The 12,207-nt window shown below is 44.7% G+C and overlaps 1 protein-coding gene across 1 annotated transcript in view; it reads right to left on the reverse strand.

The window, feature by feature from the left end:
* Positions 1–12,207, reverse strand: part of STAB2 (stabilin 2) — an 89,815-nt gene that overhangs the window by 43,037 nt on the left and 34,571 nt on the right. The window contains exons 21-33 of the mRNA XM_035901474.1: positions 11,328–11,414; positions 10,691–10,802; positions 9,254–9,434; positions 8,130–8,223; positions 7,767–7,925; positions 7,275–7,370; positions 6,403–6,498; positions 5,372–5,419; positions 2,826–2,962; positions 2,353–2,467; positions 1,334–1,411; positions 1,065–1,157; positions 844–951 (exon numbers count right to left, since the gene is read on the reverse strand). Of these exons, the coding sequence (XP_035757367.1) occupies positions 844–951; positions 1,065–1,157; positions 1,334–1,411; positions 2,353–2,467; positions 2,826–2,962; positions 5,372–5,419; positions 6,403–6,498; positions 7,275–7,370; positions 7,767–7,925; positions 8,130–8,223; positions 9,254–9,434; positions 10,691–10,802; positions 11,328–11,414 (1,404 nt within the window). The remainder of the gene's footprint in view (positions 1–843; positions 952–1,064; positions 1,158–1,333; positions 1,412–2,352; positions 2,468–2,825; positions 2,963–5,371; positions 5,420–6,402; positions 6,499–7,274; positions 7,371–7,766; positions 7,926–8,129; positions 8,224–9,253; positions 9,435–10,690; positions 10,803–11,327; positions 11,415–12,207) is intronic.

Below are 12,207 nucleotides of genomic sequence, written 5' to 3' on the forward strand. Positions count from 1 at the left end.
CGAGCATTCCTTCAGGAGGGACAGGGCAAGCATCTGGATAGTTTTAAGGAAGAGTCTGAATATGTTTGGCATTATTAATGATGGGGTTGCCAGTGACGACAGGACTAGGCTTGTTGACCTAGGAAACTCATTTCAGTGTTATTCCTGGTCATTCTTGTACTGATCTTATTTGGGAAAAAAAAATCTACCTATGAAATGTTTTTGATATTACTAGCATGGTTTTAATCTAGAGAAGGACAAAACCCAGAACAAATAGCTAGGCTCTTCTAGCAAGCCAGGAAAATACAGGTGGATCCATCCCTCTTCACCTCTTCTGGTGTTAAAAACAAAACCAAACTTAGTGGATTTCTAGAAAACAAATCCCTCTTCCTCTTTCTGTGCCCTCTCAGTCCATCCACTTGTAAATTAGATGAGATACGGAGTTGTTAAGACAAGTCTTGTGAGTAATACGTACCAGAGTAGCAGGCTTTTTATCCCTTAGGTAATTTTCTATGGCATCGTTGTTTGGGGCGAAGACTGTGTATGAGTTTGCAGCTTCTATTTCATTTGCCAGGCTGTATTGCTGTTGTGAAACACAGAAAAACAAATCAAAATGACGACAGATAGTATGATACCAGTCCAAATGCAAAGAAAGTGGAGAACCACTTCTATTCTTAATAGGATGGGAAAGCTTACAATAATGTAGCCCCTGAAAATGGAGTAATCAGGCATTTGCTCCAGGCGGGCCAGCAGCCTTGGCATGACACAAATCCCTCTTCCTCTTTCTGTGCCCTCTCAGTCCATCCACTTGTAAATTAGATGAGATACGGAGTTGTTAAGACAAGTCTTGTGAGTAATACGTACCAGAGTAGCAGGCTTTTTATCCCTTAGGTAATTTTCTATGGCATCGTTGTTTGGGGCGAAGACTGTGTATGAGTTTGCAGCTTCTATTTCATTTGCCAGGCTGTATTGCTGTTGTGAAACACATAAAAACAAATCAAAATGACCACAGATAGTATGATACCAGTCCAAATGCAAAGAAAGTGGAGAACCACTTCTATTCTTAATGGGATGGGAAAGCTTACAATAATGTAGCCCCTGAAAATGGAGTAATCGGGCATTTGCTCCAGGCGGGCCAGCAGCCTTGGCATGACAGTGCTGCGGAGTGGGGTCAGAACCTGAAAAGGGAGCAGATATCCCATGTCAGCCCATGTGCACGTGCCGCGGCGGCAGCTGCAAGGATCAAATGTGGGAGAAAACGGTGTTCTGTGCAAATACTTTTTTCCAGGAGTTGTTAATTATTTTTCAGTGCTTGGGGTGCAGAGGAGCAAATCCTCCCTGTGGGGCCATATACCTTATCGATAACGTGTATGATCCCGTTTGTGGATGTGATGTCGCCAGCCACGATGTGAGCGCCCTCGAGGGTGAGGTTCTGAAAGAGGGCAAGGAGAAAGGGTTTGCTTTTGCATGGTAGTGGCAGTGTTTTCCTGGCGGTTCATGCTGTGGCTTTCCACACCTTCCCAAACGCTTGCCCAGGGCTCCACCACCGCTCCGCTCATCCCAGCATGCACCTGCCCTCGGGGAAGCAAGCGTGGGAGAGGTGGCTTTGGGACTCGGTGCCGCTCCCTGTGCACAGTCTGGGGAAGCCGTGGGGTCACTCGCACTGGGGTGGTTACTCGGGGTAGGTGCGCTCACTCCCAACCCACAGGATGAGCTCCTGTGCCAATTCACCTGCTCCTGTCTCCGTGCAGCTTTAAGGACCCTGTTCATGCTTTTTCCCTTGGGAAGGGAGGCAAAGGGAACTTTTCCCTCCCTTAATGGGGGTGAAATGCTTAAATGTGCTGTATGGATTCACAGAAAATCCTCCCCAGAATGTGGAGTACTAAATGAAAAGGTTGAGGGGGAAGGGCTGTCAGCTGTAGATATTGACCATTAAAAATACCGTTGGGTGGTTTGGAACTATCAAGTTGCACATGTGGACATATGCATGGTATCACTGCTTCCTCCTACCTTCCCAGTTCCCTAAAATAAGTTACTGGGTTTCCCTGATGCTCTTTGTCTTAAATTAGTTCATGGAGGCTGCTCCAGGCAGGGACTGCGCTTCCGTTTGGCTACAAGACTGCACAGCATTTGCAGCAGCTACCGGGACATTAGGAATAAATAATACTGTGGACAAATTTCAGCTAGGTAAAGTGGTGGAGAAAATGAAGTTAATGTTTCTCCCAGAGGGCCCAATATAATATTCCTTTAATTCTATGACACGGTGTTTTTTTAAATACAGGTACGTATTTAATTTTGTAATACAAGAAAGGCAGTGGCAGTGATGGTCAGGGTTTGGTGTATGATACCACAGAGGTTTGCAGGACATCTCACCCCATTTTCTTTAGACAAGTGTAGGAAGTTGCTCTGTAGAGATGTTGGCAGCGTGTCAGAGGACGATAAATTCTGGAAATCAGCAAAGCTGTAAGCTCCTGTCAATACATGATACCTAAAGGAAATTAACTGGATTTGAAGGTTTTGTATTTTATCTTTTTTCTTTTTTTCAGCTAAATATGCTTAGTATGTCTAAAACTGGTTTAAAGCAGGAATTGTTTGCACAATACCTAGTTCAGCTGCATTCTGATCTCAGCTTGGCCTTTAAACATTTCTGACATAGTACAAATAACGTCTTTGTTTTCAGTGGAATTGCTACAGAGATTTATACCACTGTAACTAGAAAGGGAACCTTATGTCCCTCCCTTAAAAATGTAAGAGCTGTCTTACTTTAGAGGCTTCAGACCAAAGTCTTGTTTGGAATGGAAAGCAATTCATTAAAAAGCCCCTCAAACCCAAAAGCATTAACATACTTCAGTAGAGTTGGGATGTTACTCTTTGACATCCAAAAGGCTTTCTCATCTTCATCCATGTTTTCAATTGCTTGAAGAGAAGGCACGAGGACAGTTAGGTTTGAGGTGCTGGACAACACCGAGTTTATCTCAGCCTCCTGTATGGAAGTAAAGAGCATAAAATAATTCATCCTGAGGATGATCTGTAAATAGCAGCTGGTGATTTTTTAGCAAGGTGGAATATGTGACGTACTTTGTGACCGACCTTAAGAGGAAAAACTATTATCCTGAGCAATGATTTGAACGAGAGTACTTAGAGCTGTACAAAAATGGTAAATGAGTGTCTATTTTTTTACGGAATAGATTGCCAGCATTTAAAGGGCAGAAGCAATGTTTATGTCAGAATTGCTCTTTATTATGAAACGCATAATTTGCCTCCCACAAAAGTTAGTCTGTCTCAAGGGTTCTATTTTATGTACTTGAATATTTTAAAAAAATAAATAAAAAATCACGGTGATAAATACTACTGGTTACTGATAACTTCAAGTGACCCGCTCTTACTCCATGCTGTTTAATAGACAGATTATGAGCCATGAAATAAGAAACCCACATGACACAATGTTCCCATTTGGAATAAGACTATTTAACATGGCTGGGATTTTTCAAGATGTCCAAGGGCTATCTGTGCCCACTGGCACTGCAGTGGGGCTTTCTGCTGACAGCTTTAATTTTAGATGGGGGATGTGGGTTCTGTAGTATGCGTGGACTGATTCATCCTCCATATGTTTGTATATGCCTTAAGGATGGAGAGAGCCTCCCCTGGAGAGGATTTTTCCAGTTGTGTGGATCTTTTTGTGGGCTAGAAAAAGGAGAGCTAAAGACTTGAATGTGATCTTGCTGAAGATGTGGTTCTCCAAACTTTCCACAGGCTCCACAACTTGCCTTTTTTGGTACTGCAAGACTTGAGGGAGCAATACGAGCTTGGGTTCTACCTTTCTGCAGATGGTATGCTACTTGGAAGCTGGCTCATTGTGGACAGTCCTTCAATACCCATACTGGGTTTTAACTTAAGAAGGGAATCAGCTCCCTTAAATAGCCGGGAATTTTGTCTCTGTTAAGATCATCTTTCTTTCTAGCCATCATCACTGTCACCTTCGAAATATTTAAATATAGAAATAGCAACAGACCTCCCTTTCTCATCCTTCCTGGCCAGTGAGAAAAATATTTGTTTATGAAAAGTGGTAAACATTACATTCCTGCTCAAGTATGAAGTTAACCCCCCCACAGATGGATCTACCTCCCTATTTCGCTCATGTTTGTAGCTACCGTTATTTAATTTAAGGGATACCATTCCTCTGAAATGTAGCAGAAATTTCCGTATCCCTGTTTCAATAGATTATACAGAATCTGCTACCTGATTTTTTTTTTTTTCTCCTCCCCACCCTGCTTCATCATCTAAAGAGCACCTTAGCAGGTGAAGAGCCTTTCCTATTGTGCTCATCTCTTTAACTTCATTTGTTTCTCTTTACAGTGTCCAGTGCTGCAGCCTGAGCCCAGGGCCAGGCAGATAACTGATTTAAATTAGCCATGCTGGCCTCTCTTTTAAGCAGCTCCCTGAGGTCCCTGTTGCAACTGTGTGCTTTAATGGTCCTTGCGCTGTCTAACTTTGAAAAGAATGAAAGCAGCTAATGTGCCGTGACTTCTGCTTCTGATGCTATTCGTTAACACATCCCTGTTCCTTTCTGTTTGCCATGTATTTGCTATACACTTCTTAAGTTTTAAGCTCTTTGTGGGAGAAACTGGTTCTGATCTTTATTCATACGGTGCCAACCACAGTGGAGCAGAACCTCTAATGTTACCGCTGCCCTAGTAATAGATGGTAGCACGTGAAAATAAAAAGTAGACAGTGACAATCTATCTAGAACTTTTTTTTTTTCATCTAAATTGATGGTTTTCTTCTCTAATCTGAAGCCAAGCAAGTTAATTTTTTCCTTCATTTCCTGCACCTCAGTCAAGCCCGCACAGTCTGAGTTTTTTCCTCCTTGCTTGCTGAGGCAGCAGCACACTGACCAGCCATACAGTTGCATTTTCCTGGCATGGGGCTCAGTGGAAATGGGGAGGGTAAGGCATTGCCTTCCCTCTCCGCTTACATGCAGTTTTATTGCATGAGGGAAGCTGGAAGGAGCTGCTTGGGCGCGTATCCAGGCTCTGCTTGTACCCTGTTGCTGGTCATCTAGGCTGCGGTGTATTTATGGACAGAGTGAGTCATGGCGTATGTAGGCCCCTGCCTCAGAGAATGGAATCATAACTTGCTCTTCTGCTTGTGAAGCTTCCTCACTCGCCTGAATTTGGGATCAGAATTTGGTTTTCAGGCAGAACTGGGGAACCAGATGGTCAGCCTTGCCGTGACTGGGAGGGGAGACACTCCGATGTCTCTCCAGAGCCTGGGCCTCTGCTGCGTGGTGGGAATATTGCTGTGAGGTTCCCATTTCTAAGGGCTAAAAGAATCATGTATTTCTGCAAACTTGAACATACTAAAAAATAAATCAAGCGTGAAGTGTACTTACATTAACCCATTGGTTAAATGCAGCTGCTTCTGACAGAGTAGATAACTCCTGATTAGAAAGAGGAAGAGAGAGCAATGAGTATGCAAGCTATACTTAGCTGTACCAAAGTATTCTCGCTGTAGCCCCTGCTGTAACCTGCTGTGTCTGGCCTGGCTGACGTGTGGTGGAGGAGGTTTTCAGTACATGTGAAACGGGAGGACATTTCATGTTTTTTCTAGTATTGATACTTTCTAGTAATGGGAATGGTGAGTTAGCAACTCTTTTGAAAATCAGGCCATCTATTGCTTAGGTGTATTAGGTGCGCCTGACCTTGGTACGTAATGTGTACTGACCTCAGGCTAAGCAGTAATTTTTTGGGAATGTAAACCTAAATATTTCTTTTTCAATGCAAAATTAATTGGAAAAGAAATTATGTTGTTTTGCTTGGTATTTGTACAGCATCTTCCATATCATCCTGCAAGTGGACAGCCTTTATTCTGCCACAGTACTTGGAACAGAGATAGATGATGCTATGGGCAGGGGTGGCAGACAGTGCTAAGAGCCATGTAAGATTATTGCCGATGGCTGGGACAGCTGACACTTTCATTTTTCCTACGTTGTTAAACGCATATTTATTTCACCAATTTACTTGTTTTGGTTTTATTTGCCTGCTGGTCAGCATGGTTTGTTTTAACATAAGCTGACCATTACCACTGAGAGAGACCTCAAGGCAGGACTTCAGAAAAGCTGGGTGCTTGCTGCTCCCAGCTGGGAGGCGAGTGCTTAGCACTTCTGCATGTTAGACCTCTGGAGCTAGCATTTTTCAATGTGTCTTAAAGAAATATCCCTTAGTCCCCTTTCCAAGCTATGTTTTTAAACAGATAATTTTTGTATCAGGAAAGAGTCACCAGCAGGAACACTGTCTGCGGATAGCACTGGTGGGCATCATATTTTTCTAACTGTTTAATGGCTGTGCTATCTCTCTAGTTAAGATCCAGTGTGAGAACTGTGCAGTAGGTCCTGTGCTCAGAGAAGATTACCATCTTACTTACATCTGCAGCGTTTCCATAGCATATTCTACCGTCTCCTTCGTAGCCCTTTGGGCACACACACTCCCAGCCACGTGAAGACTCAAACTCACAAGTGGCCTTTGAACCAGAAAGAGAGAACTTGTCAGATACTCAGGAGACCACTCAAGAGCAAGGATGGCCTCTGAACCCTCTTCCTGATACACATTCACATACAGACATAACCTTAACAAAGGATCTTCATACCATCTTCCATGGATGTCCACACTCTCCTATAGGACAAACTCCACCAGATGAGGGCACCGACTCCCTCACCTCCCCACCATGCACTAAGTCTAGGAGTCTAAATCTTTGCTCCACCCTTTCCTACTTCCTCCCTGCATAAACTCGGCCTTGTTCCTTCACCCGACTATGGCAGAGCTGTCCTCTGCTCCCCCCCCCATGCTCTTCAGCTCTGTCCCTGCATCACACCTGAGGCTGGTATGGCTCTTGCAGGCACTACAGAGCACAGCAGAGCCTGCTGAGGGCATGCAGCTATCGATAAAGCTGATTGATGCCCGCGTAGAGATGCGTGACTTGAGTAAATGTCTCAACGGGGTATTGCATCCGGATCGTAATTGCTGGTAGAGAAGCAGCATTTATTTACTCCAGGCTGGAGATCGTCCTTCTGTACAGGCAGAACTGGGAGCAGCCCTTGCTGTCTGTCCTCAGCACAGGTGCCGTACTGATGTGGTTCTGATAGCATTTTGGGTGCTTGCAGCACTGCTTGGAAAGTTTTGTTCCAACTCAAACAGAAATTGCAGGCTTGAAACAGCAAGGAAACTCTATAGTGTGTGCAGGAGGCGAGGTGTGATATATATCTGAACGCTTTGTTCAGGGTATAATTAATTACTCACCAGATGATGGCATTTTCCATTTTGTTCCAGGCACGAGTTTATGGGTATGCATTCAATTCCGTTCCCCCGAAATCCATCCTTACACTTGCAGTCATTCTGTTGTTTCAGTAAAACAGCAGTTCATTAAAATGATTAAAACAGTGTGCATGTTCTAGACATGGTGCATTAGTCTCTCTGTGTTTCTGCGCAGATCCGTTGACTTCAGTGGAATGACACTGATTAATATCTCCAGAAGGCCTTTATACCTGACATCTACTAATGGACTTACTAAAAAGTATTTGCTGCCAGAACACCACCACATAGGAGGGAGGGAGAGAGCACTGGGGTAGGAACTGAAGGAGATGGCTTTGGGTAGAGCGTGCTGTGTGGGAACAGCCTCGTGGCTGGGAGGGAGAGGAGAATTTGGGGAAGAAAACAGGGTAGGAAGCACCGGCAGAGCAAAATGGGTGAGGACTAGTGCCAAAGGTGGCAAGGAATGCGAGAGGAACGTACCTGACCCGGCCCAATGTATATGCAGGTGGCATTTTCGTGGCACCCTGCTGCGGTGGGCAGCAGGCAGTTGTTGATGGCTGAGCAGTACCTTCCATCGCCTGTCCATCCTCCCTGGCAAACGCAGGTGTGCTCTCCCGGGCCCATCTGAACGCACTCGGCCTGCGGATCCGTGCAGGATAATTAGGCGGCATCTGGCTTTAGGCGTAAGGCTTGCCTAAGCCGTAGCGATGCTGCTACCAGGGGAAAGAGCTTGAAACTGCAGGGAAAATTGTGACTCTTCCTTCTGCAAAAGTCTCTGGCCAAACTTTCCTTGCTGCCTACTTTTCTATGGTGTCAGGCTCTGTGGGAAAAGCCCGTACTTACATTGATATTACAGCCACCTGGGTTTAAAGCAGCACAAGGATCAACTTTGCTGCAGCTCATGCCATCTCCCTCGTAGCCGGGCTTGCAAACACAGCTATAGAGACAAGAGGAGGAGGGAGGCATTAAACACGATAGGGCAGCTGTAAAGCGAAGCGATTGTTTTCCACTGTAACGTGCTATTTATAGGCAGCTTAACATTCATAACCTTGGATTCATGATGTAAATAGCTTAAGTGCATATCTCATGGTTTTTTTTCCCCAAAATATTGATTGGGTTAATTAACTCAAATCAGGGGTCCATTCTCTGTGTATGAGATGGGGAGTGAAAATAATTCTGCACCAATGTGATCTTTGCAAAGGTGAGCTAATAGCTCTAAATTAATTACAAGCTGGGGTTGCGCTTTCTTTCAGTGACACAGAAGTTGGCTCTCTCCCTGAAATGCATGTGAGACAATGAGACCCTCTGTTTCCCTGGGTCGTCGTCCTCCTCCTCCCCCTCCTGGAGGGAATTTCTGAAGCACGCCAGTTATGCAGCATCCCACGTTCTGCTTTCTGTGGTGACTCATTATGAATACACTGCAGCAAGAGGCAAACTTGCCGCACGCGAAGGCGAGCGTGAGGCGAGCGCAAGGCAGCTGGAGCAGTAGTGAGATTTTGTGACAATTCCTGCCAGAACTGGGCAGCCTGTCCTGAAGTCAGGGGTGCTGTGGTGTGCAAACCTTACCTGTGCTGACCGGAGCAAACTGCCTATCCCCAAACTGCTTGAGAATGTAATTGTTTTTCAACAAGGCTCAAACTCCTGATTCACTAAGGGATGGTTAGAAGCAAGAGGTTCCTAAGAGCCTTTGTAGATGTTGGTAGGAAGGCAGCCTTCTGAACTGGGGTCAGATCTGTATGCATCTACCTTATCAGTGTTAAATATAAGGTACAGGATAGGGCATTGAGAACTCTTAATTAGGATCTTGCGACTCAAGGTCAATGTGGTGCATGTTTACGCTTATTTGCCGCATAGCAGTATTTCGGCGGCTGATGTTTGTGTACCGCTACAAGGCGCTGTTTTGATCAAGCAAATAGGAAAGAGCTGCATCACAGTTAATATTAATTAGGCACGAGTTACTGACTTACCTTACTGTACCGTTGCTAAGCTGACAGTCTGCTTGTGCGTGGCAGAGCCGTAATGAGGGCTCGCAAGGAACAGTCTGCTTATCGCAGAGTTTCCCTGTGTATCCAGTTCTGCATGATCCAGGAAGACAGATCCCGTCGCTGTCTATTCGGTTATCACACTTCCCATAAACGCAGAGGCACTCTACCAGAGAGAAATTACAATGTGCAATTCCGTAGTGGTAAAAGGCATCTATATTTACATCATATTTCCTATGAATTGGGTCCTCCTTTTTTTTCTAGAATCTAAACTTTTGTATTTTTAAAATCTCACTTTGTTGGGGGACTTATTCTTTATTTATCATATCTATGTCTTTTCTGGTGTGTTTTATGGATAACTATTTAAAATCAATTTTGTCCACTTATCAACGAAAGTCAAAGTACTTCAGAAAAGAAGGAACAAAATACTATGTCCCAGGCTATGAAGTCTAAAGTTATTTCATTGCACAACTCTTGGTGTACTTTCAGAGGTATGGGAAGCCTTTTAATACTGAGTCCACAACCCTACAAACTGCCCAGTGCTGAGCAACTACACAGAGCATCAGCAGCACAGACCCACCAGTGCTGTGCTGGGGCCAGCTGGTTGGTGCTGCTGGGAGGCACAGCAACGTGCCCGAAAGACACAGCAGGTAAGCCTTCTGCAATCCCCAAAAGTGATGACTAGTTAAGCCAACATGTACTTCTTTGGCAGGACTGGAGCTTAGGTGATACCACCTTTTCTTCGGGAATTTGTCTTTTGGTTTTTGCCCATGTACCTCTGAAAACTTCGAGTGAGCTGTGCTTCATCAATGACAGGCTGTTTCATAGCAAAAAAAGACTAAAAATGATTTTGTAGGTGGGGACTATATCTATATTTGATGTTGTATATTCTTTAGGCTCTCAAATGTAGCGTGGTTTGATATAGCAGAATTAATCTGTCAGTATATAGAAGATGACTGCTAGAACTATAAGCTATTCAATAGATCAGAAATTATTCAGTAAAGATGGTTATGAAGAGGCCCTAAACACAATCTGTTTATAGATCTAGATGTTCCTAAATTACATATGTTTGTCATTACAGGCAGAATCTGTTCTGTTGTGGGCAATACCAGATGGGAATGGAATAGCAAAGATTTTCTTTTCAATTACTTCTGTGAGAGAGAGAGAAATGAAAAGAACAATAAATTAATATAAGGCAAGCTATGACCACTGCAGAAAGCCCAATTAAGTCAGCGAGATGATTTTCACTGGCTCCGGGCTTATGATGTATCCCTTTGAAATAAGAAATGCAAGTACCCCAGAAAGGTCTTGCTCATCCTCTGTAAAAACTGTTTAGAGAGCGGTTAACTCCTACCTTAATGTTACTAGGGTCCAAAAGAAGTGGGCTGTACTCTTGGGCTGCAGAAGCACGGCTGTACTTACCTTTGTCACACTGAGGTCCGTATTTGCCCGGGTCTGAGCAGAACTGACAACGCGAGCCTTGAAACACCTCGGCACAAATGCAGGTCCCATTTCCACCCAAGCCATCCATGCACTGTGGTATGGAAGAGAGGTGATTTCTATGTATAAATTGAAATAAGTCTTGATCCTTTCCCCAGAGAAGAGACTATATGCCTGTCCATATTATGACTGTGATAAATGGCCAGGAAGAACCTCAGCTTTGATGTTTCAAAGCAAAAGCTTTCCTTGTGTTTGTACTTCTGCTGCTGCATATTCTACCTTCCTTAGCAATTTTAAAGTGAGAATAGTGAGCGGGGTAATTACCCTGTACTGTGCGAAGTAAAAGTATCAGAATGGGTCACCCAGCCCCAGCCTTGCCTGTGTGCTGTGTGTTGGGACCGCAGAAACCTGCAATTTGGATGTCTGAGAGGAGGCCAATTCATTTTCCCTCCTCTGTATAACTGAACCTGAAATTCATGGCCATCACTGGACATAAATGGAGGGTGCAGCTCTTGTGGAGCCTAATGCTCCTGTCATGCAGAAGTGCTTCAGGGGCTTTTGGGACACAGCCTGTCCTTCCCCCCATGGGAGTGCAGGAGCTGCCAGATGCTCTCCTTACCTGCCCGTTTCCTGAGCAGGGTTTGGAGAAACCTCCTGGACATGGACTGCAGTCAGGGCCAAAGAAGCCTTTGCAACACTTTGGTTCCTGTGAAATAAAGCAGATATCCTCTTTTCTAGCACCTTAGTGCAGAAGCAGTGCACAAAAGACAGTTCTCCATTGTGTTTTGGCCCTCTGGCAAAGGCCTGTAGGGGTAGCTGGCTCTTAGAAGGCTCGTGTTGAGCCAGAACCATCTCTGCAGTGGCCCTGTCAAAACCAGGAGGGGTGTTGGCAGCCCAAGAAGGGGATGCATGGACCACCAGATCCTTCCCTTGCTCTTATCGGACTCATCAGTGTCAGAAATCCCCATCCTGTCACCAGTTACGAACGCGCCTGTGCGCGTCTGCTCGTACTGTGTGCACTCTCGTATTGGCCTGTGGGGAGCACAGTGAATTTTGGAGGCAGGCGGTCGCCTTTGCATCTGAGATCAGGAACTCAAAGATACGTTATACCCCAGGGAGATGGCTGTGAAAGCTTGACACGCTGCTTTCATCTTCTTCCTTCCCCTCTATATGGGATTTAGCCACTACACAGCCCTAAATGGTTTTTTTTCTGGGCTGCATCTTTTGTTTTAATCATGAATTGGCTGCTCGATACATTTAGTTATCAAGAGCACAGAAAGTGTGTTAGAAAAATCCCTCATTTACATGTGTCATTCAAGGGAAATAGGAATTGGCAAAAGGCTCTCAAAGCTTGCAGGTTTGTAGGCTTCTCTGCTTGTTACTTATTGGGGGTTGTGAAATGCAGAAGTCTATTTTGGAGCCCCAGGAGCCAGAAAGGTGTAAGTATTTCTTGGGGGCTAATGACTTCTGCAAGGACTAGGCTTGCCCAGCAGAGCAAG

This window comes from Egretta garzetta, unplaced genomic scaffold (assembly GCF_000687185.1).
Source record: "Egretta garzetta isolate BGI_Z169 unplaced genomic scaffold, ASM68718v1 scaffold159, whole genome shotgun sequence".
In the NCBI taxonomy this organism is placed as follows: domain Eukaryota; kingdom Metazoa; phylum Chordata; class Aves; order Pelecaniformes; family Ardeidae; genus Egretta; species Egretta garzetta.